Below are 22,094 nucleotides of genomic sequence, written 5' to 3'. Positions count from 1 at the left end.
TGTGAGTGGACACTGGGGACACTGGGTCTGAATGGACACAGGGTGTGAGTGGACACTGGGTGTGAGTGGACACTGGGGACACTGGGTGTGAGTGGACACTGGGTGTGAATGGACTCTGTGTGTGAATGGACACTGGGTGTGAGTGGACACTGGGTGTGAGTGGACACTGGGGACACTGGGTGTGAATGGACACTGGGTGTGACCGGACACTGGGTGTGAATGGACACAGGGGACACTGGGTGTGAATGGACACAGGGGTGTGAATGGACACTGGGTGTCAGTGGCCATAGGGGACAGTGGGTGTGAATGGCCAGAGGGGTGTGACCGGACACAGGGGTGTGACCGGACACAGGGGTGTGAATGGTCACGGGTCACACCCAGGCACAGGGGTGCGAATGGACACTGGGTGTGACCAGACACTGGGTATGAATGGACCAAGGGGTGTGAATGGACACTGGGTGTGACCAGATACTGGGTGTGAATGGACACTGGGTGTGAATGGACCAAGGGGTGTGAATGGACATTGGGTGTGAATGGACCAAGGGGTGTGAATGGACACTGGGTGTGACCAGACACTGGGTGTGAATGGACCAAGGGGTGTGAATGGACACTGGGTGTGACCAGATACTGGGTGTGAATGGACACTGGGTGTGAATGGACCAAGGGGTGTGAATGGACACTGGGTGTGACCAGACACTGGGTGTGAATGGACCAAGGGGTGTGAATGGACACTGGGTGTGACCAGACACTGGGTGTGAATGGACCAAGGGGTGTGAATGGACACTGGGTGTGACCAGACACTGGGTGTGAATGGACCAAGGGGTGTGAATGGACACTGGGTGTGACCAGACACTGGGTGTGAATGGACCAAGGGGTGTGAATGGACACTGGGTGTGACTGGACATGAGGTTGGGAATGGGTGAGGAACTGCAGTGTAGGAGAATCTGAACAGCCCCTCCCCACCATGCACAGCCGTCTTCAATAAGGAACAAATATAAAGCATATAGAACAATTATAAGGAAAAAAAATAATAAAATAAATCAGTTCATTCATTGGTGGAAAGGGGTGGGAAGGTGAGGGGCTCCAGGTGTCCACTCCTGATGCTCTAAGCAGGCAAACCACAAGGGGATGGGGATCACCCACCCAGGGATGGTGAGACAGGGAAAGCCAAAGCAGTCACAGGGTGTGGAAAAACCTGAATGTGTGTCTCCCCAGCTGCCCAGGAAAATAAACCTCCTCAAAAGCCCCAGTTTGACCCAAAGTTCCTGTGAGCATTGCCCTTGATGCCTCTGTCCCACATCCTGTTGCACTCTGGATATTCCTTGGCAGCTAGAACACTGGGACCCGGTGTGACCTCCAGAGAACAGCTCAGTGTCCAGAAATCATGGCCAGGGCCCAGTTTTTGAGGGCCAGGGTTGCATTTTGCAGGTAAATCCAGGAAGAATAGGTGAAGCTCATCAAGTGGTCCCTCACGCACTCCCACGTCACGTCCCCACTGCAAAAGCAAGGACAGGAGATTGCAGGGGGCAATCAGCCAAAAGGGATGAATGACATGGGGGATACAGGAGCATCCTGAGCAGGGCCATGCCTGGGCCTGGGTCTGCAGAGCAGGACAGGGGACAGCCCCAGCAGGCACAGGGAGAGACACCTGCAGCTCTGGGGGGGAGCAGAGCCCAGGCAAGGGGAGCAGAGCCCGGGCAGGGGGGAGGGCAGAGCCTGGGGAGTGAAAGCAGAGCCCTGGGCAGGGGGACCAGAGCCTCAGGAGGGAGAGCAGAGCCCAGGCAGTGAGCGCAGAGCCCTGGCCAGGGGGAGCAGAGCCCCGGGCAGAGGGGGGAGGGCCCCGGGAGAGGGGGGAGCAGAGCCCCGGGAGGGGGGGGAGCAGAGCCCCGGGAGGGGGGGGAGCAGAGCCCCGGGCAGAGGGGGGAGCAGAGCCCCGGGCAGAGGGGGGAGCAGAGCCCCGGGCAGAGGGGGGAGCAGAGCCCCGGGCAGAGGGGGGAGCAGAGCCCAGGCAGTGAGAGCAGAGCCCCGGGAAGGGGAGCAGAGCCCCGGGTAGAGGGGGGAGCAGAGCCCTGGGAGGGGGAGCAGAGCCCCGGGAGGGGGGGGAGCAGAGCCCCGGGAGGTGGGGGAGCAGAGCCCCGGGAGGGGGAGCAGAGCCCCGGGAGGGGGGGGAGCAGAGCCCCGGGAGGGGGGGGAGCAGAGCCCCGGGAGGGGGGGGAGCAGAGCCCCGGGACGGGGGGGGGAGCAGAGCCCCGGGAGGGGGGGGAGCAGAGCCCCGGGAGGGGGGGGAGCAGAGCCCCGGGAGGTGGGGGAGCAGAGCCCCGGGAGGGGGGGGAGCAGAGCCCCGGGAGGGGGGGGAGCAGAGCCCCGGGATGGGGAGCAGAGCCCAGCAGGGCCCACAGCAGCGCTGCTCACTTGCAGGAGTCGAGGCAGCTCTGCCAGCCCCGCTGCAGCACTGCAGCCAGGCCCTGCAGCAGGGGCAGCAGGCAGCTCCGCAGCAGGAACAGCAGCAGCTCCCGCACACACTCGGCCCAGTGCAGCAGCACCTCGGGGAGCCGCTCCTGGAGCTGTGGAGCAGAGACACAGCCCGGGGTGAACACCAGCCCCTGCAGCCCTGGGTACCTGTGATGGCCCCATCTAACCACCCCCTTCTCCAGCACCCTTCAGCTCTCCCCACATCCCCTCTTCTCCAGCACTCACTCGACAGGGCACCCACACTCTGAGAGACACTGATGTCACCCCACTGCCACCAAGATGCTGGCTTCAGGAGCACCAGGGAGCTTTCTGAGCCCTCCCCCTTCCACAGTCACTGGAAACAGAGTGGGCTGGTGCCACAGGAGGACATCAGAGACCTGGCATGGGGCTGTCCCTTCCCAGAATCCCAACAATGGCAGGTCCTGCCAGGAGCAGAGGCAAACACATCACCATGCTGCTTCAGCCTCTCCCTGTACCCCCCTGGTACAGAGTTCCCAGTCCTACAAGCCCCCCACTGGCACTCCTTGTCTCCCCCAGCCCTGGGAGCCCCCACTCACCCAGTCACTGAGCCAGGGCAGGTTGTCACGGAGCCAGGAGAGCAGGGAATAGCACTGCTGGGACACATCCCGGGCTATCTCACCACTGGTTTTCCAGAGCAGCTCCAGCTGTGGCCACAGCATGGACACAGCCACAGAACCGTGGTGGGCCAGGCTGTGCTCCAGCCACCTGCAAGGGGGTCCTCAGATGAGGGCAGTGCTGGACCATGGCACCGTGGCTGCCACCACAGGGTAACGGGGACACCTCCAGTCTGGGCTCAAAGTGCTTCCAGGCAGGGCTGGGAAACAGCTCCCAGCTCCCTCCCAAACCCTCACAGTACTGCACAACAGCCTCCCCCCTCACCCCAGCCACGCTGGTGCCACATACCTGTACCCCTCCAGGCAGCCAAGGGACACCTTCTGCCAGGCCAGCTGGGAGGCAGGCAGCACGCCTGAGGAGCGGAGCAGCTGAGCAGAAGATGAGGCTGCAAGAGACAAGTGTGATCCTTGAGTGGCCCTTGGCTGGGGACACACACCCATCTGTCCCCAAGGACTCTGTGGGGACACATGGCTTGAGCTATGCTGTGGGAGGGGACAGATGGACAGAACCCCCTGAGCAGGGAGACCCTCCCAAAGGGGAACAGGAGGAGGGCAGTCTGCCTGCAGGGCCTGCATCCCCCAGGACCCCCCAGCTGGACAGATGGACAGGTCCCACTGCAGTCTGCCTGCATCCCCCAGGACCCCCCAGCTGGACAGATGGACAGGTCCCACTGCAGTCTGCCTGCATTCCTCATGACCCCCCAGCTGGACAGATGGACAGGTCCCACTGCAGTCTGCCTGCATCCCCCAGAGCCCCCAGCTGGACAGATGGACAGGTCCCACTGCAGTCTGTCTGCATCCCCCAGGACCCCCCAGCTGGACAGATGGACAGGTCCCACTGCAGTCTGCCTGCATTCCCCATGACCTCCCAGCTGGACAGATGGACAGGTCCCACTGCAGTCTGCCTGCATTCCTCATGACCCCCCAGCTGGACAGATGGACAGGTCCCACTGCAGTCTGCCTGCATCCCCCAGAGCCCCCAGCTGGACAGATGGACAGATCCCACTGCAGTCTGCCTGCATTCCTCATGACCCCCCAGCTGGACAGATGAACAGGTCCCACTGCAGTCTGCCTGCATTCCCCATGACCTCCCAGCTGGACAGATGGACAGGTCCCACTGCAGTCTGTCTGCATCCCCCAGAGCCCCCAGCTGGACAGATGGACAGGTCCCACTGCTCACAGTAGCACCAGGACAAAAGCAGGGAGGGAAGATCACCATTGAGCATGGGGAAAAAGCCTCAAGCTTGTGATAGGGAAAGTTTAGGTTGTGAACAAAAATCAGTTTCTCCATAGAAAGGGCTGTCCAGGCTGCCCAGGGCAATGGTGGAGTTCCCATCCCCTGGGAGATGTGGCACTTGTGGGGACACAGGACAGTGCTGGGGATGGCTGATGTTGCCAGAGGATTTCTGCAGCCTGGATTCTGGTGAGTGCCCACTGTACCCTGGAAGGAGCCGTGTGTCTGCACGTCGTGCAGGAAGAAGCCAGCAGCGAAGGCCAGCAGCACGAGCAGCAGGCGTGACCAGGGGAAGCCCCGGCCTCTCATCTTGTGCAGCAGCTCCTGGGGGGAGGACAAGGCCCTGTGTCACTGTCACTGCAGGGTCCTGACAGCAGGGAGGCCCCAGCACAGCTCCCAGCTGGGACAGACACATCTGCTGAGCAGCTGGGCTTGGACAGGGACCAGCACATCTGTGTCCAGCGTGTCCCTGGCCCAGCAGCAGGAGGGGCAGAGCAGAGCCCAGCACAGAGCTGAGCTCTGGCCCCAGGTGCTGCCTGCTGTCCCTCACCTTGCAGGCAGCATCACAGGCAGCCACATCCTGGTCCCCTCCAGTCCCCCTGGCTGCCAGCTCCTCGTTTGTCACTTTGAAGGAGCGAACCGTCTCCTGCAGCGACTGATGCACCTTGGGGACAGCAGGGGCTGTGTCAGGACCCCCAGCTCACCACAGACCCCCTGAGCTGCCACGGCACCAGGAGGGCAACTGCAGGTCCCATGGGGACACTGCCAGCTCAGGCAGCTGTCACAGCAGCATGGGGACACTCTCCCACCCCACAGCTCACCCCTACCTTCTTGCTGCTGCTCTCCCAGGACTCCAGGAGGTGGTTCAGCAGCAAACTGGGGGGAAGGACAACACAGGCTTGGTTAGGAGCTCCCAGAGGGAATTTAGGTGTCCCAAAGGTTCTGTAGGTGAGCCCTGGCCCTCCCTGGAGCCACTGACCTGGACTGAGCTAGGTGTTTGGTGTAGAGCTGCCTCCAGACGCTGAAGCTCAGTGGGTCCAGGCTCAGGCACTGGCACATGGAGGTCAGAAGCTGGGGAGGGGGCACAGCAGGTCATTACATGAGACCTCCCCAGCATACCAGACACCCCATGGCCCAGGCTGTACCCTGGCACAACCAGCCAGCTCCTGAGGCACCCAACAGAGCTGCAGCACCCCTGTCCACAGAGGAGGGTGGAACTGCACGGTCTTCAAGGGCCCTTCCCACCCAAACCATGCAATGATTTGATGACTCCCATCCCCTGGAAGCAGGCAGCATCCCCGTGACAGCACACGCCTGTCCTGCCCCCGCTCCACGGGAGCACCAAGCTCAGCCCGTGGCCCTGGCAGGCTCACCTCCTTCTTCATGGCAGCTGGGCAGGCGGGCGTGGCTCGGGACAGGAAGGAGGGGAAGTAGGTGTGCAGGGCTGCCTCGGGCCGGGCGCCGAAGGCCAGCACCTTCAGCCGGGGGTACAGGCGCCGCAGCTGCTCCTGCAGGCTGGGGACAGCAGCAGGCTGAGCGGGGGCACAGGGGGGCACAGGGGGGTCTGAGGGCCCGCCCCATGGCTCAGCTGTGCCCTCATGGATCACTGTACCTGGGGGACAGAGAGTTGTTGGGCATGAAGGCGAAGTCCAGGAGCGGGAAGAAGTCCTTGGGGCCGATCATGCCGAAGCCTTTGGTGAGGTTGGGGTGCATCCTGCAGAACAGAGCCCTGAGCTGCTGTGGGTCTGGCCTGGGGCAGTGCCAGCTCCAGAGCCCCAGGGGACACAGGGTGGCACTCACATCAGAAGCCGGTCCAGGTAGGAAACAGCGTACGGCGAGAGGGACTTGATGCCGAGCACCGGGAGCATGACTCCAAGCCACACTGCAGGGAGAGGCAGCAGGGCTCTGGCTGGGCTGTCCCCACACCAGGACAGCCCAGCACATAAAGCACCCAGTGGGCAGGCAGGCAGATCCCTTGGGAAGGGCTTCAGCTGCACTGCAGGACGGTGGAGCAGCCAGCTCCCTGCACTTCCAGGCAGGGTGGTTCCTCTCGGGATCCCAACCTTTTCCCACCTCTAAGCAGAACCACTAGCAGGAGAGGAGGTGCACTGGCAGTCCCAGGAGGGGATTCCATACCTCTGCTCCCAGCTCTCACCTTTCAGGCCCTCGTGGAGGTCACTGAACCCAGCCTGCCCCAGTGCCCAGAGGACAGTCAGGCACTTCGCCGGCCGGTTCTGCTGGGAGCGCAACACCTCCAGGTACTGTGGGAGACAGGACACAGCTGGGAAGAGCTGCAACCATCCCAGCCCAAGCAAACTGCAGCCATGGCACCAGCAGCACACAGGTCCCCAGCCCCTGGGACGGATCTACAGCTGCAGGTGAGGCCAGGAGCACCCCGGGGAACCCCAAACCCAGCTCTGGGGGTGCAGGGCTGCTGGGTGGGGCAGGCAGGACCCACTGGGGACACAGCAGGGCACTGAGGTACAAGGGCTTTGTGCAATGGGATGGAGGAGCAGCACCATGAGGCCAGCAGCACCCACAAACCTGGCTCAGCCCAGCTCACCTTGCCCAGGTTGGTGGTGGCAATGCGGGGCCTGTCCAGGAGAAGTGCCTGGATGCAGATCCTGTACCCGTGCAGTGACTCCCCTGGAATGGAGAGGAGGGAGGTTCTGCTCAGCCACGGCCTCCAGAGAGGAACTACAAGGAGCTTCCAAAGAGGCAACGAGGCACAGACACTGGGGGAGGCCAGGGAGCCCCAGGGTGCTGACCTGAGGCTTTGTCCAGCTCCTGCAGCATGGTGTAGATGCAGTGGTCAAAGAAGAGCTCCAGGACACTCGAGGCCTTTCCCAGCAGGGAGCGGATGATGCTCCTCAGCTCCTTGCTCACCAGGCAGTATGGATAGTCTGGAGGGCAGCAGGGAGGGAAGAGTTTGGTGAGAGCCTGTTCTGGAGAGCTCCAGCAGCAGAGGAACTGGCCCAGTGTGAGGTGGGTGCAGGTAACACCTCACCCTCACACCAGCTGGGCAGCACCAGCCTCCTCCTCAGTGGCTCTGTGTCAGAGGCAGCTAATCCAGCCCTAAGGGATGGCTTCCCATGGAATGCTGATGTTGGGGGATGGACAGGGGTCTGGAGAAGACACTTTGTGCCCCTCCTCCCTGCCACCCAAAATGACATTCTCATTGTGAGTGGGGACTAATTGATCACACAGGAAAGGGAAATCCTCCCCAACATCCCTCTAGCACCAAGGGTGGACAGCTGAGAGTGAACTCCTGAACTCCACAGCAGCAGGCAGAGGCCATGGATCCCTCTGGAGAAGGGCAAGCCTCCAATTTCCCAACTGCACGGGCAATTTCACTGTTTGTGGCCAAGAGAAGGCAGCTGTGGGGACAGCCCAGAGCCAAGCAAGTGCTCCCTGTTTGGTGAGCAAAGGGGCACAGCCCCCACCATTCCCGAGTGGCAGCAGGACACGGACCGTGGGGGTGCTGGCTCAGCACGGGGTCACTCCTGGGGGCTTGCAGCTTGTAGTTGAGGTACCCAGCCAGGTCCTTCACCCACACTGAGGGGTTCTCAGGGAACACACTCCTGCTCTTCTCCAGCTCCTTCTGCAGATCTGCCAGGTCCAGCTGGAAGGGACAGACAGACAAACTCAACCCAGGACAAACAGAACTGGGCAAAATGGACAGGAAGGACAAAGTTAACTCTGACCACTAAGGGGCCATTAAGGGAAATGCTTCCACCTCCATTCTGAGACCTCTGCCCTTCCCACATGGAAAACCCCTGCTGCCAGAGCTCCAGAGCATTGCCTGGGGCAGTAAGTTCCCAGCCAGTGAGCCTATCAGGCCAAACCAAGGACTTGCTCACAGCTGCAGCTTGGCAAGCACAAGTCCTGGTGATCCCAGCCACAGTCCACAGCCAGAGTCCTCCAGGGAGGAAACAGCCATAAGCCACCAAATCCCCCTGATGAACAACCCATGAGCCACCAAAACAGGTACACAGAGCCATGAGCCACCAAACCCACCTGCTGAACAACCCATGAGCCACCAAACTCCCCTGATGAACAACCCACAGCACCAAACCAGCTCCCACCCCTCTCCACTGCTACCCAGACATGCTCATGCCCTGCTTTCACACCCAGATTATCTGTGGGAATGCTCCATCAGGGCTTGCTGCAAGGCTCAGACTCTGTGTCCCCTGTGAGTGGATTCCCACTGCCATGCTGAGCCAGGTACCCTTGGGCACCTTGCTTCAGCCCTGCTCTGTGAGAGGAATTCTACCCAAACAAAACCTGTCCCCAAACCCCATCAGTGACCTGACAAAGCCACACAGTGTGTGTCAGTGCTGAGCACAGGGACAGCTCTGGCTGCCCTGCCTCTCCAGGGAACGGGGGAGTCCCACACACTCCTGCACCAGCTGTCACTGAGAACTACTGGAGGGATGGAGAGAAACCCCACCCAGTGCAGGGGAATGCAGAGAGAAATCCCCTGCTCAGGAGCCCCCAGGGCAGGAGGGGGATGTGACACACAGCTGAGTGAGCAATGCCTGCCAGCCCCGGGGACACACCACCCCAACACAGCCCGCCTCAGGCAGCTCGGGAACCCTCCCTGCTCAGATACGGTCAGGACAGGCGAGACACACACAGACAGGTTCTGCAGATCCAGCCAGAGCACTGCAGCTACAAGAGTCACTCCCAGGGCCCCACCACCCAGACAGGGAGGAGGATCCAGCCACCACGAGGCTTCCTTGGGGTTCCTCCAGACGCAGTGGTGACAAAGGGAACCAGAGATCCCCTTCCTCCCGCTCTGCCTCCTGCACGAGGCAGCTCCTGCTGTGCAGCCCACGGGGACATCAGCCATGCAGTGAGGCTGCAGCGGGGCAGGGCACTGCTCTGCACTGCTGCTGTCACCCGGGGCACACGGGACACGGGAGGGGGACACGGCCCCGTGCTCTGCCCCCACCCTCACACTCACGGCTTTCAGGGCTTCCTCCAGCGAGCGGCACCGGCCCGGTTTGGCCCCCGCCTCGCTCCCCGAGGGTTTCTTGCCGCCCCTCCCCGTGTGCTGCTTGCGCGGCGGCGGCTCGGGGGCCGCGGCCGGGGGCACCTGCTCCTTGTTCTGCTTCCGCAGCGCCCGCTCGAAGCCCAGCTGGAAGATGGTGCTGGAGGTGGCGATGGGAGCTGGGGACAGGGAAAGGGTGACAGGGAGCGGCGGGGGCAGCGGCGGCACGAGGGCACGGGGATGGACCCGGGGCACGAGGGCAGATTGTGCCCCCCGCCCATGGACACGCGGGGTCCACGGTGTGGGGGGGGCCAGGGATGGGGTACAGCACCCCCAGTGCCCCCCACAGACCCCTGTGCACCCCCCACAGACCCCTCTGCACCCCCAGTGCCCCCCACAGACCCCTCTGCACCCCCACACAGACCCCTCTGAACCCCCATACAGACCCCTCTGCACCCCCCACGCGGCACCGCCGCCAAGCCCGGACCAGCCCGGTACCGGAGCCGGTACCGCTCCCGGACCTGCGGAACCCACTGGAGACCCGCTCCCGGCCATTCCACGCCAGACCCTGCAGCTGAGCCCTCCCGGTCCCGGGACCCACTGGGGATCGCGGCCATCCCACGCGAGCCCCCAGACCCACGGGACCTCCGCCCGCCACACCGAGGGCCCGCGGCCGCTGACACTCACCGGGCAGCGGCAGAGCGCGACCGGCGTTGGCCTCTCCCAGGGCACGGCGGCTGCCGCCGCCGCCCGCGGGGCCCCGCCGGCCCTTGCGCACCACCTCCCAGCGCCCGGCACCGGCCATGGCCGGGCCCGCGGCCGCTCCCGCCGCCGCCATCGACACCCGGAGCGCCTGGGGCGGCACCGGGCCGGGGCCAGGGCGCGTGCGCGCGCCGCCGCCGCTGATTGGCGGAGCCATCGGACACGCGCCGCCAGCACCGGCTGCCACGTCCCCGCCCCGCCCTCGCCGGGAAACGTGACCGGGGGAAGGCCCCGCCTCCACGGAGACCCCGCCCACACGGCGGGCCGCCGAGGAGGCGGGGCTTGCGGAGTGCTGCGCTGATGACGTCAACAACGGCGGCGTGGTGAAGGGGCGGGGGGCGTGTACACGGATCTAGCGCAGCGCATCCTTGAGACCATCAAGGGGCGTGACTATGCAAATGAGACAGCGGCGCGCCGCATGCCGGGAAGAAAATACAGCGCGCTCTGCCGCTGTCCCCGCGCGTCCGCGGGCGCTGCGCGGGCCGGGCCGTGCGGAACGGGGCGCAGATTTTGGGCCCGGCTGGGAGCGGGGCCGGCGGGGCCGGGGTGGCGGTGGCTGTGTGTTGTGGAGGCGTGCGGCGGGCAGGGGCGGCGGGCGGTGGGAGTTGAGGTCATACTTACCTGGCAGGGGAGACACCATGATCAGGCAGGTGGTTTTCCCAGGGCGAGGCTCATCCCTTGCACTCCGGGTGTGCTGACCCCTGCGATTTCCCCAAATGCGGGAAACTCGACTGCATAATTTGTGGTAGTGGGGGACTGCGTTCGCGCTCTCCCCTGGTTTTACTGTCAAAGGAAAGATTGAGTTACCTGGCGGGGCTCGTTCCCCTCGGTGATGCGGTTTCTGTCGCCGCTCGCCGTGTGACGGAGCCCAGCGGACAGCCCGGCCCTGCAGCGAGCCCGGCCCGAGGGACACGGCAGCCGTGGGATCCGGGACGGGTCTGGGATCCTCCGGCAGGACGGGAAAGCAGCTCCGGCCGTGCTCTCGGTGCGCAGCTCGAGAATAGCCGGGGCTCAGGGGCATCCCAGGTCCTCTCTCCGAAAAGGCGCTGCCGGTGCCCGGACGCGTATCCCTATTCCCTGCAGGAATTGGCCGGCGGATCCCTAAAGGGGCCTCTGGGCTGCTGCCTTTGGAGCCGGGATGGTCCCGGCCTGTCCCAGGCCGTGTCTGCAGGAGCAGGGAAACACCCGGTGTAACGAGTCCTCGCTCGGGAAGGGGCGAGGAGCTGCCGGTCCCGCCCGGGGAGCGCTGCCCGGCTCACACCGGCCGAGCCCGAGGCCGCCTGTGCAACCGGAGACACGGGACAGCGACGGGCCCGGGAGGGCAGAGCGGAACGCCCCGAGAGCAGAAAGATGTGTTTGTTCTTGCGCCTGCAGAATATACACGGGAGATCAGCAAACCCCGGGATGACTCCGGGGGAGCGCATTCAGCGCTGTGTGGAGCTTCTGCTTCTTAATATCTTTCCTTTGACAGTAAAACCAGGGGAGAGCGCGAACGCAGTCCCCCACTACCACAAATTATGCAGTCGAGTTTCCCGCATTTGGGGAAATCGCAGGGGTCAGCACACCCGGAGTGCAAGGGATGAGCCTCGCCTGGGAAAACCACCTGCCTGATCATGGTGTCTCCCCTGCCAGGTAAGTATGACCTCAACTCCCACCGCCCGCCGCCCCTGCCCGCCGCTCGCCTCCACAACACACAGCCACCGCCACCCCGGCCCCGCCGGCCCCGCTCCCAGCCGGGCCCAAAATCTGCGCCCCGTTCCGCACGGCCCGGCCCGCGCAGCGCCCGCGGACGCGCGGGGACAGCGGCAGAGCGCGCTGTATTTTCTTCCCGGCATGCGGCGCGCCGCTGTCTCATTTGCATAGACACGCCCCTGTCTCTCCCTGGGCCCCGCCCCCTCCCCGCGCTGATCCCCCCGCCCCGGGTGCGGCTCTTTCCCCCCGCTCGGGCCCGGTTCTGCTCCGCTCAGTGGCCCGTGGGTCGGTGGTCGCCATCTCCCCCTTCCGGAACTGCCTTTCCCCGGGTCCTGCCCGGTGCTGCCGCTGCCCCTCCCGGTGCCTCCCGTCCAGACTGTCCGTTCCTCTCGGGCTTCTCTTTTCCCTGAGACAGAAGATCAGCCGAGTGTTCGGCGCTGAGGAGAGCTGCTCGGTCACGAGTGTCTGTCTGCAGCTCCTGATGTACAACTGAAAAACCTGCACAGTTTCATTCAAAACTCGAGAGACCATTTCCCGCTTTGCGCTGCTTTTTCCCGCCCAGAGGCAGCACAAGGTGCCGCTGCTCAGCCCCAGGGACACGAGAGCAGAGGATTTCAGAGCCGGCACCGCACGGCGCGCCTGGGTCTGCGCCGAGGCCAGAAGGGCAGCGGGATTTGGGACAGCCCAGGGACAGCAGCAGGCTGGGCTCGGTTCAGTTCCTGTAACTCTTGCACCGCTCTATCCCCATGGTTTAGGCTCTTCTCTGGGGGATGAGAGGGGTAAATTCCAATTGGCAAAACCCAGACTCTAAGAAAGAGCCTGTTACCGTTTCCAGTCCTCCTTGGGCCTCTCCTCGTTTCGGGCTTGGTCTTTTCTTACCGGCTGCGCTCCCCGTTTCAGTTCAGCTTTTGGCAGACTCAGGTTTCTCTCGTGCCCCAGGATTCCCAAAGCCAAAGCAGAGGCACGAGTGCACCTCAAACTTCACCGAGCGTTTCCTTTTCTTCACCCAGGTTTCCCTGGGTGGGTGGGCAGGGCTGCACTCTCCATGCACTTTCCAGAGGAATATGCAAATTGGGCCGAGCGCTCTGGAGAAGTTAATTGTGCGTTTAACTTGCACAGCAAACCCTGCCTGAGTAATGGCAAAGGGCGCTGGGGCACGTGGAGAAAGCCATGGGGTCACTTTGCCTTCCCAGCCCCGAATTCCATGGGCTGTAAAACGGCCCGAGGGATTTCCTGCGCTGAGGGATTTCCTCCCACTGCAGCACCAACAGCGACCTTTCCTTTCGCTCCAAGGTCCCTTGCAGCCAGTAACTGCGGAACGAGATATTCCAGTGTCCACTGGGGAATCCCCGCTGCCGTTCCCTGGCTTAACTGGAACCAAAGGATTGCCCGGGGAAGGGGGAGATGTTCCGGTCCCCTTCAGTCCGGCCCGATTTCTTCCTCTTCTGATTTTTCCTTTGTCCCTGTTCAGCCCATCCTGCCTGCAACCCACACCTGCTACCTTTGGAGGGCCAATCCCAGCTCAGGACCTTGTCCCCAAAATGCACCTCGCCTTCTGCCTCTTTGCTGCCCCTGACAACAGATCTGGTCATTTCTTTTGGCTCTTCTCCTTCTCTTCTGCCTGTTCCCATCACTACAGGCATCCCTTGGGAAAGAACCATCCTCTCTGCTCCTTGTCTTTTCTGGAGTTTCTTTCCTCTACCTGGCACAGACTGCAGCGAGCCTCGTGTTAAACAACAGCGTGCTTCCTTCCCTTGCCGGGCCTCGATCTGTTTGGGATCCGGATCTGATTGGGATTGGGATCCGTTTGGGATCTGGGTCAACTTGGGATCGGGATCTCTTTGGGATCTGTGTCTGTTTGGGATCTTGGTCCCTTTGGGATCTGTGTCCGTTTGGGATCTGGGTCGGTTTGGGATCTGGGTCTGTTTGTGGTCCAAATACTTTTGGGATCTGGATCCGTTTGAGATCCGGATCTGTTTGGGATATGTGTCCGTTTGAGATCGGGATCCCTTTGGGATCTGTGTCCGTTTGGGATCTGTGTCTGTTTGGGATCGGGATCTCTTTGGGATCTGTGTCCATTTGGGATCGGGATCCCTTCGGAAGGATCCGGAGGGGCGCTGGACGCTCCCGGAGCCGCCAGGGGGCGCTGCGCCGAGTCTCGCGGCAGGAGGCGGGGTTTGGAGAAGGGGCGTGGTCATGCAAATTACACCGGTTAGGGACGCGGCCGTGCAGGAAAAACGATTGTCTATGCAAATGAGACAGCGGCGCGGCGCATGCCGGGAAGAAAATACAGCGCGCTCTGCCGCTGTCCCCGCGCGTCCGCGGGCGCTGCGCGGGCCGGGCCGTGCGGAACGGGGCGCAGATTTTGGGCCCGGCTGGGAGCGGGGCCGGCGGGGCCGGGGTGGCGGTGGCTGTGTGTTGTGGAGGCGTGCGGCGGGCAGGGGCGGCGGGCGGTGGGAGTTGAGGTCATACTTACCTGGCAGGGGAGACACCATGATCAGGCAGGTGGTTTTCCCAGGGCGAGGCTCATCCCTTGCACTCCGGGTGTGCTGACCCCTGCGATTTCCCCAAATGCGGGAAACTCGACTGCATAATTTGTGGTAGTGGGGGACTGCGTTCGCGCTCTCCCCTGGTGATCTGGTTAAAAATAGATTAAATGACCGCATTCAGTTTCTCTGTGATGCTCTTTATCTTGCTGATCTCATTGCGGCTCGGGCTCGCTGGCAAGGTTCGTTCTGGCACCGTTCACACCCCGCAGCGTCCCGGCCGAACTGAGACAAGAGCAGATGCCCGCGCCTCTCCGGGTTTTTATAACCCCAATGAACCTCTAAACAAACCGGTCACAGTTTCTCAGCCCAGCCCTCCTCACACAAAATGCTCCCAGAGCTTCCACCTGGGTCGACTCCAGCTTCCACCCTCCTGCCGAGGGTCTGTCAGCACAGAGGAAGCCCCAGGCCAGGAAGCAAGTCCAAGACCTTGCAGTGACCCCCAGCACGGGCAGGACAAAGTGTTACCACACGAGTTTATTTAAATAAAACCGAACACAGATGCAGCGTTGCGACCGGAGTGATGGACCAGACAAGCGATGCGACAGGGACATGGCAGCCAGGGCGCCGCGAGCCCTTGCCAAGGGTGACCCCCCAGCCCTGGCTCCTGGGGGCCACGGGCGGGAGGAGAGGGCCCACTGCCATTCCATGCTGTAGTGAGGACAGGCTCCCTCTCCAGGACCCCCGTGGCTGCAGGTGCCCCTCGCTGCCATGGCCGTGCTGGGCTGGGGTTTCCTTTTCATCTTCCCAGGAACCTGAACCAACATCTCTCTCCTCCCTTCCGTGGCGTCCCGCTCCAACAGGCTGCCAGGCCGGCACTCTCTCACTCCACCCTGGGGGTCCTGGGGCCTCGAGGGTCCCAGCAAGGTGAGCGCTACACGGCCCCCCAGGCCAGTCCCCGAGGACTCGGTGTTCCTTCTCACTCTCACCATGGGCAGGCAGGACACCAGGGCGCATGTGGCACTCGCTCACACCGGGGGGACAACAGAAATAAATACGGGGAGGGCGCGGCGCGGGCCAGGCCCCGGCCCCAGCCCCCGGCGCGGCCGCGCCCCTCGCCCGAGGGATGTCGCCGCTTATGGAGATGGCGGCTCCGCCCGGAGTGCCGGAGGCGGCGATGGCGTGTGACGGTGCGGGGCGAGGCGCGGACCTCAATGTCTATGGTGGGGGCGGCGCGGGGGCGCGGGCGCGGGCCGGGGCTAGTACTCGTCCTGCTCCTCTGGCGGCTGCTCCTCCAGCTCGTCGTCCTCTGGCGGAGCGAAGCCCTCCTAGGGAGAAACGTGGCAGCTGTTGGCACGGGGTGGGGCGCAGGTGGGCACACCTGGCGTGGCATGAGGGCTTTGGGGAAGCCCAACCCACTCCTGGCACCCCGTGGAATGAACAAGGCTGAGGGCAGCTGCTCCCAGGGAGGTCCAGAAAGCAGGATCAGGACGTGGGTCCCAGGGGGCCCCGAGGTGTCCGGCCCTCACCTCCGTGGCATAGAGGACGCTGACGATGCCGGTGATGATGGGGCTGTTCTCGTTCTCGTGCTCCTGGCAGATGAGCTCAATGTCCCGCAGTTTGCTGAAGTAGAAATCCCGCTCCTTCTCCAGCCCATCCACTGTCAGCTTCAGGTCCATCAGCTGTGGGAGAGGGAAAGGGCCAAAACCTTCACCCCACCAATCCCACAGTGCACCCCAGCCCGCCACAAGGACCCCCTACCTGGGCTGAAGCCTCCAGTGACCCCCAGCCCTGGGGTGCCCCGGCCCCTGGCAGGGGAGCCCTACCTGCTGGTTGAGCTCCAGGATCTGCGCGTCGGCCTCGGTGCCGCCGTTGCGGGCGGCGGGCGAGTTTTTCCGTAGGATGCCGCTGGGCACGTTGCCGAGGCGGGCTGGGTTCGGGGTGTTCTTGGGGCCCGTGGGGGAGGTCCTCTGGGGGACTTGACAGCACATGGGGACCAATGGGTTAATGCCGGCTGGGGGGCTGCCAGCAGGGACCCCCCTGCACGGTGTGGGGGCAGCAGTGGGCAGGCAGATACCCTGTGCAGAGCCACGGCTCCAGGCTCTCCCGATTCAGCCTCCCCCCTGCCTCAGTTTCCCCTGGCAAACCTTGCCCCCAGCCCTCCAAGGGTGCCCGTGGCTTGTTTGGGGTTCGGCACGGGATCTGAGAAGGTCCCAGATCTTGGTACCAGCACAGTGAGCCCCCAACGCCCACAGGAGCTGCACAGTGGCGGCACAGCACAGGGGGATGGCAGCCAGGGGTGCTGGGGTGACAAACCACCCCCAGGCAAGGCTGAGCAGGCAGATGGAGGCAGCCAAGGTCCCTCCTTCTCCTCCTGCGCTGTCTCGGTGTCCCTGCAGACCCGCCCGGCCCCCCCGGTCGCAGGCAGCAGGCAGCAGAGCGGGCGCAGGCAGGGTCGGGGGGAGCCTGGCCGTGGCCAGCGCGCCACGGGGGGCAGAGGGCGGGGGGCAGCGCTCGCTGGGGGGCCCCAGACATTACCTGCAGTGCCAATGGGTTTCTTGGGTTTGTTGTAGATGTGATCACCTGGGTTTGGGGGGGGCGCGACGTCCTGGCCCTGCCGCGCCAGCAGCGGGTTGTACTCCTTCCCGTCATAGTTGGCGTCAAAGAATTTCTTGAACCACTGGATGAACTCAAAATTGTCCTGGAACTTGCCCTTCACCAGCCGCTCCACAGCGATGATCTGGGGGGACACGGGGGGGCTGGCAGGGCAGTGCTCCCAGCACGCCCCCAGCTCAGCAGGGACACTGGCACACAACAGCACGGACCCCCACGGGGCAGCCCCCCCCATCGCTGTCCCCATGCACCTACTTTGTCCACTCCCATCTTCTTGAATGCAGCCTGCAGCACCTTGAAGTTGTGGATGTACTCGTGCTCCAGCTTAGCCTGGAACTTCACCTTCCTCAGGTGCACGCAGCCGGGGAACAGCATGTCCATGAACTGGCAATACGCAGCCCCTGCGCCGCCCAGGCCGCGGTCAGCGGGGCTGGGGGCACCCTGGAGACACCCCCGCATCCCCTGCACCGCCCCACGGGCCCACCTGAGCACAGCTGCTCGATCTTGGTGTAGTTGAGCTGCAGGGAGTCGTTGACCCAGGCCAGCATGTCATGGCGGCTCAGGTTCTCGCTGGTCACCGACGTCGAGTACACATTGACGGCCATGCCCCAGCTGCCAAGAGACAGGGGTCACACCAGCACCCCGGGGCACCCCAGCTGGCCACCAGGGGCATTGGGATCTGGGGTGTCCATCACACCCACACCCTGACACTGGGGGCACAGTGACCCAGGGTGTCCATGCCACCCAGACTCCAACACCAGGGGCATTGGGATCTGGGGTGTCCATCCCACCCACACCCCGATACTGGGGCACAGGGACCATGGGTGCCCATCCCAACTGTGCCCCAACACCAAGGGACAGCAGGGGCCAGGTTGCTGTGGTGCAGCCTGTGGGACCCCCCCCAACTCCAGCTGCACCCTGAGGTATGGCAGGGAGGCATGAGGGCCCCCAGAAGCCCCAGTGTGGCCCACCCAGCCAGCAGGACCCCTAGTCTGAACAGGGGTGCCCAGGGGAGCCAGTTTTGGGGGATTGCTGGGAGCAAGACATGGATACAGTGCAGGATGTGTCTCATGGGGAAGGGGTTCCTGGCCACAGGCACTGCTGAGGGGGTGGAAGCACTGCCACGGGCACTGCCCCACTGCCCCACAGCCCATGGGGCTCCTGGGGGCTGGTGCCCATAAGCAGCTTAGGGCCCCCTTCTCGGGCCCCTGGTGCTGCCTAATCTGCCGAGGCCAGGATCGGGGTCCATTAGAGCAGGGCTTAGAGGGGCAACATCTGCCGGCAGGCGGCCTGTGCCCAGATGGCTGGGGGCTCCAGGACCCCCTGGCTGCAGTGCCAGCACGGCACAGCACAGGGACCCCACGGCGGAGTGGGGGGCACTGAGCCCCAGTCTCACTGTCCTGCACAAAACGCTTTGGTGCAGCGACCGACGAGCGGCTCTGCTGCCCCTTCCCGGGACTGGGGGTCCCGGTTCCCCCGCCGCCCCCCCCCGCACGGCAGCGGCGGCAGCGGCGGCGTTAATCCGCTTCCCTCCTCGGCGAGGGGGGCTGCGGGCCCGGGCCAGCTGCCAGGCGGGGGCTGGGGGGAGGTGCAGCCCTCCCTCGCCCCCCCTCCCGTGCCACAGCCCGGGGGAGTGCGGGGGGACACTCCCAGCGCACATCTGCGCCGGGGGGAGCAGCGCTGGGGGCCTGTGGGGCGCTGGCACCCCGAGGTGCTGGCACCCCCCAGGACCCGTTCGGGGGCCAAAAGGCCCCCGTGGCCGCAGTCCCCCGCTCTCGGGTACCGCACCACGGTGACTCAGCACCGGCGATGCGGCACGGGCGATGCTGAACCCCACCGGCAGCCGCGGCCGGGACCCCCGGGACCCCCGTCCCACCCCGCCGTGTTACCGCACGCAGCCGCGGGGGGGTTCGGTATTTTTAGCCACCACCGCAGCAGCTGGAACCGAGGCCCCCGCGCCGCCGCCGCCCCCGGCACGGCGAGGTGCTCACCGACCCGCTGCCGGCACCGGCGGGAGCCAAAGCCCGTCCCGCCGGCATCCCGGCAGTGGGGTGCGGGCAGGAGGGTGGGAGCAGGGGGGTGCGGGCAGGGGTCCCCCCCAGGGCTCTCCCCATCCTCCCCCTCCCCTGGCTCCGGCAGCGGAGCTGAGTCATGCGCGGCGCTGAGCCAGAGCCACGCGCACTGCGGTGCCGCGGCTGCCGGGTACGGGGGCACGGGCTGCAGCGGGGGCGGCAGCGGGGGCGCCGGGCACGGGCCGGGGGCACGGGCTGCCTGCCCGCCCCGGCGAGGAGCAGCTGACAGCCCCGTGCCACCGCCGGCCCTTCCCCAAATACGCGGGGCAGCTGCCGGCAGAGCCCGAGCGCGATCCCACCGCCGTGCCCGGGCTGAGCGGAGGATGCTCCCGGGGCCCGGCACGGCCGCCAGGGCTCTGCGGCATCCTGCCAGCGGGGCGCTCCCGGAGACGGGGCAGGGACCCCCGGATTCCCCGCCGGGATGATGGGGTGTCACCGCGCCAGCCGCAGCTCCGCTCCCGCACACGCCGGCACACGCGAGAGCCCGGGGGCGAGCCCTGAGCGGCGGGGAGCGCCCTGATCCACACGGAGAACCCTGACACGCGGAGAGAACCCTGACCCACCGGGAGAACCCTGACCCCGCCAGGCACCGGCGTGTCGCGATCGCGGACGCCACCCAGTCCGTGTCCCCACCCTCCCAAACGCCCTCCGAGCCCCCGGCGCAGCGCCGAGCACGCCCCGGTCTAATGACAGGGCAGCCAGGGCCTGCGGCACCCTCCGACCCGCTGCCGCCCCGACGCCGGGCGATGGACGCGCCCAGGGCCGGGAGCCTCCGGCCCAGCCGGTTTGCCGCCGGCTCTTGCCAAAAAAAAAAAACCAAAAAAAAAAACGAATGAAAATAAGAATTCGGACCCGATTCCCGGCAGGCCGTGGGGAGAGGGGTTGTTGCCGGGCGCCCGGCCAGGCGGGGGACGCTTACCGCTGCATTTTAATTGTCCGGGCGGGAGCTGCTAATCACGGCCCCACGGCGACCGAAGCCCCGGGCGTGCGTCCGTGCCCGTCCCGCGGCGCTGCCGGGGCGCACGCAGAGGTCGTCCGGGCCCGGTCCCACGGCGCAGCCCCCCCGGCCGCTCTGCCCAAACAAACGGGAGCAGAGTGAGGCCGTGAGGTGCCAGCGCGGCGGCACCGACGGCGGGCACCGGGAGGTGAGCAGCGCCTCGGTGCCGGCCCAGCAGCAGCACCGCGGTGCCGGTGCGAACTGGGCTGCTGCGACTGGCGGGTTCTATTTTGGGAGCCGTCCCGGTGGCTTCTCAAGTGACAAACATGCGAGGGGGGTGGCAGACAGCCCGGCGGGGGCCGAGCGCCGTGCGGAGCAGCCACGGAGCTGCCGAGGATCTGGCAGCGGGCACGGCAGCCCGGTGCAAACAGCCAGGGCCGCTCGCCCACGTCCTCCCCCTGGTGCCTCCCAGAGCCTCTCCCCCACCCCGAGCAGAGCATCCCCGCGCCGTGCCGGGCACAGGTGGGTTTGGCGGGGGCGGGAGCGCCCAGCTCGGCACCGGCTCCATCCCCAGCTGCGTACCGGCTCCGGCCCCGGCCCCCTTCCCTGTTTCCCGGTGGCAGAGCTCGTCCCGGCCCGCGGCGAGGCGAACCGGCCGTTCACGCACCGGGAGCTGGCGGCTCCCGGCGGCGATGCTCGGGGAGCAAAGCGAGCGCCCGACCGCCCAAATCCCCCCGCCGCGCTCGGCTCCCGCTAACCTAAATAACTCCAACAGCGGCGGGAGCATGTGCAGAGCGCAGCCCTCCCCCCTGCTCCTGAAATATTAATGCCGCGGGATGAGCCGGGCCGGGAGAGCCGGGCCGGGTGCGGGACACGCTCGCATCTCCGGCCGGGACAAGGCGCTGTGACATGCCGCGGGGCAGGGCTGTCCCCAGTGTCCCCACACGCCTGACGGGAGCACCGTAAGCGCTCACGACACCTCCAGGACCAGCGTCACCCCGCGGGGTGCCCGAGGGGCCGGGTCTGTGCTCCCGGGAGGAGCCGCTCGGGAAGATCCCCGGCGGGATACGGGAGTGGATATCCCGGGAACGGCGGGGCAGCGCGAAGAAGCGCCCCGGCCCCATCCCGACACGCACGCGTCACTGACACCGTCACCTCGCCGGTGCCGCCGCGCCGCCATGAGTCCGGGCACCGAGAGCGCATCACGCTCGGTGTGTCCCGGTGACAGCCACCTGCCGCTCCGCACCGCCACGGCGGCATCCCGGGAGCATCACCCACAGCGGCACCCGCGGGACGGCACCGGCAGCGTCCGAGCGGCGGCGGCGCGGGTGCCGCACGACCCCCGAAACCGGAGAGCTCCGGGTGCTGCCCGGGCCCCGACCATGGCGACTCCCGGGCCGGCGCCGCACGGTGCCGGAGCCGAGACTGCAGCTCCCGCCGTGCCGTACGGGCGTCGTGCCACGCTGGAGCCGCTCCGTACCGGGCCGTGCCCGCGGTCCCGCGGCCGCCGCTGAGTCAGGCCGGGCCTCGGCGCCCCCGGCCCCGCTCGGCCTCGCCGCTCGGCCCAGACCCGTTCGCGGCCCGGTGTCACCCGCTCCATCCCCGGCGTTACCGGACGCACGGGCCCCGCTCTCACCTCCGGGCTCTCCATCCCCGGAGGCCCCTCGCCCCTCTGGCCTCGGTTCGCCAGCCCAGTTCCCGGCCCGGCCCCGCCACTCCATCCCCGGAGGCCCCGCGGCCGCTCGGGCCGGTCCTGCCTGGCGGCGGCCGCTGCGGGGATGCGGGTGATGTCAACAGCGCTGCCCGCTCCCTCCCCTGCCCCCCGTCGGTCCCGCCGCACTCACCGCTCGGCCGCGGCCGCCGCCGCTGCACTGCCCCCGCTCCGCTGCTCCGGGACCGGGACCGGGACCGGGACCGGGCCGGAACCGCACGGACGGAGCGCGCCTGCGCCGCCCCCCCCGCGGGCGGTGCCAACCGCCTCGCCCCGCCCCCGCTGCCCCGGCAACGGACATAACCACGCCCCTTTACGTGTGGAGATTGCCTGACCACGCCCCCTCAAACAGCGGCAATTGGTCTGGTCACGCCCCTTATCACCACGGCAACGCGCCTGACCACGCCCCCACCCGCCATGACAACAGACATGGCCAACCCCCTCTGTCGCCATGGCAACGGGCCCGACAGCGGCCCCTGGTGGCGGG

The 22,094-nt window shown here is 65.6% G+C and overlaps 3 protein-coding genes across 7 annotated transcripts in view; 1 reads left to right on the top strand and 2 right to left on the bottom strand.

The window, feature by feature from the left end:
• Window positions 1-22,094, top strand: part of OST4 (oligosaccharyltransferase complex subunit 4, non-catalytic) — a 220,721-nt gene that overhangs the window by 11,874 nt on the left and 186,753 nt on the right. The gene's annotated exons all lie outside the window — the stretch shown is intronic.
• Window positions 1,032-10,268, bottom strand: TMEM214 (transmembrane protein 214). The gene is made up of 17 exons (XM_079332935.1): window positions 10,022-10,268; window positions 9,308-9,513; window positions 7,813-7,963; window positions 7,110-7,244; window positions 6,905-6,987; window positions 6,497-6,602; window positions 6,142-6,223; window positions 5,954-6,055; window positions 5,715-5,856; window positions 5,321-5,412; window positions 5,169-5,217; window positions 4,892-5,005; window positions 4,548-4,665; window positions 3,397-3,493; window positions 3,030-3,198; window positions 2,413-2,564; window positions 1,032-1,495 (listed from the first exon to the last, which is right to left on the bottom strand). Exons 1-17 carry the CDS (start codon window positions 10,251-10,253, stop codon window positions 1,369-1,371), a joined length of 2,157 nt encoding a protein of 718 aa, XP_079189061.1. The 5' UTR covers window positions 10,254-10,268; the 3' UTR covers window positions 1,032-1,368.
• On the bottom strand, window positions 14,799-21,868 carry MAPRE3 (microtubule associated protein RP/EB family member 3). Of its 5 annotated transcripts, XM_079298334.1 has the most exons (8): window positions 21,741-21,864; window positions 19,879-20,031; window positions 17,372-17,499; window positions 17,143-17,288; window positions 16,813-17,014; window positions 16,101-16,252; window positions 15,804-15,956; window positions 14,799-15,602 (listed from the first exon to the last, which is right to left on the bottom strand). In XM_079298334.1, the coding sequence occupies exons 2-8, from the start codon at window positions 19,884-19,886 to the stop codon at window positions 15,534-15,536; spliced, it is 858 nt and encodes a 285-aa protein (XP_079154460.1). In that variant the 5' UTR covers window positions 19,887-20,031; window positions 21,741-21,864; the 3' UTR covers window positions 14,799-15,533. The 5 variants fall into 5 exon arrangements, with proteins under 5 accessions (XP_079154460.1, XP_079154463.1, XP_079154462.1 ...); XM_079298337.1 differs by lacking the exon at window positions 19,879-20,031 and having other exon boundaries at window positions 21,741-21,868; XM_079298336.1 differs by lacking the exon at window positions 19,879-20,031 and having other exon boundaries at window positions 16,858-17,014; window positions 21,741-21,865.

This window comes from Erithacus rubecula (genome assembly GCF_903797595.1).
Source record: "Erithacus rubecula genome assembly, chromosome: 2".
NCBI classification, from domain to species: domain Eukaryota; kingdom Metazoa; phylum Chordata; class Aves; order Passeriformes; family Muscicapidae; genus Erithacus; species Erithacus rubecula.
Note: the sequence above shows the minus strand (reverse complement) of the source record. Positions and strands in the feature narration are given on the sequence as shown.

Coding starts and splice junctions, on each gene's coding strand:
- TMEM214 (XM_079332935.1), bottom strand. CDS start 10,253: ATGGCTCCGCCAATCAGCGGCGGCGGCGCGCGCACGCGCCCTGGCCCC. Junction 7,964..9,307: donor TGGAGGAAGCCCTGAAAGCC/GTGAGTGTGAGG, acceptor TGTCCCTTCCAG/CTGGACCTGGCAGATCTGCA. Junction 6,603..6,904: donor CCACCACCAACCTGGGCAAG/GTGAGCTGGGCT, acceptor TGTCTCCCACAG/TACCTGGAGGTGTTGCGCTC.
- MAPRE3 (XM_079298334.1), bottom strand. Junction 17,289..17,371: donor GATCGAGCAGCTGTGCTCAG/GTGGGCCCGTGG, acceptor TGGGCGGCGCAG/GGGCTGCGTATTGCCAGTTC. Junction 16,253..16,812: donor GAAACCCATTGGCACTGCAG/GTAATGTCTGGG, acceptor TGTGCTGTCAAG/TCCCCCAGAGGACCTCCCCC.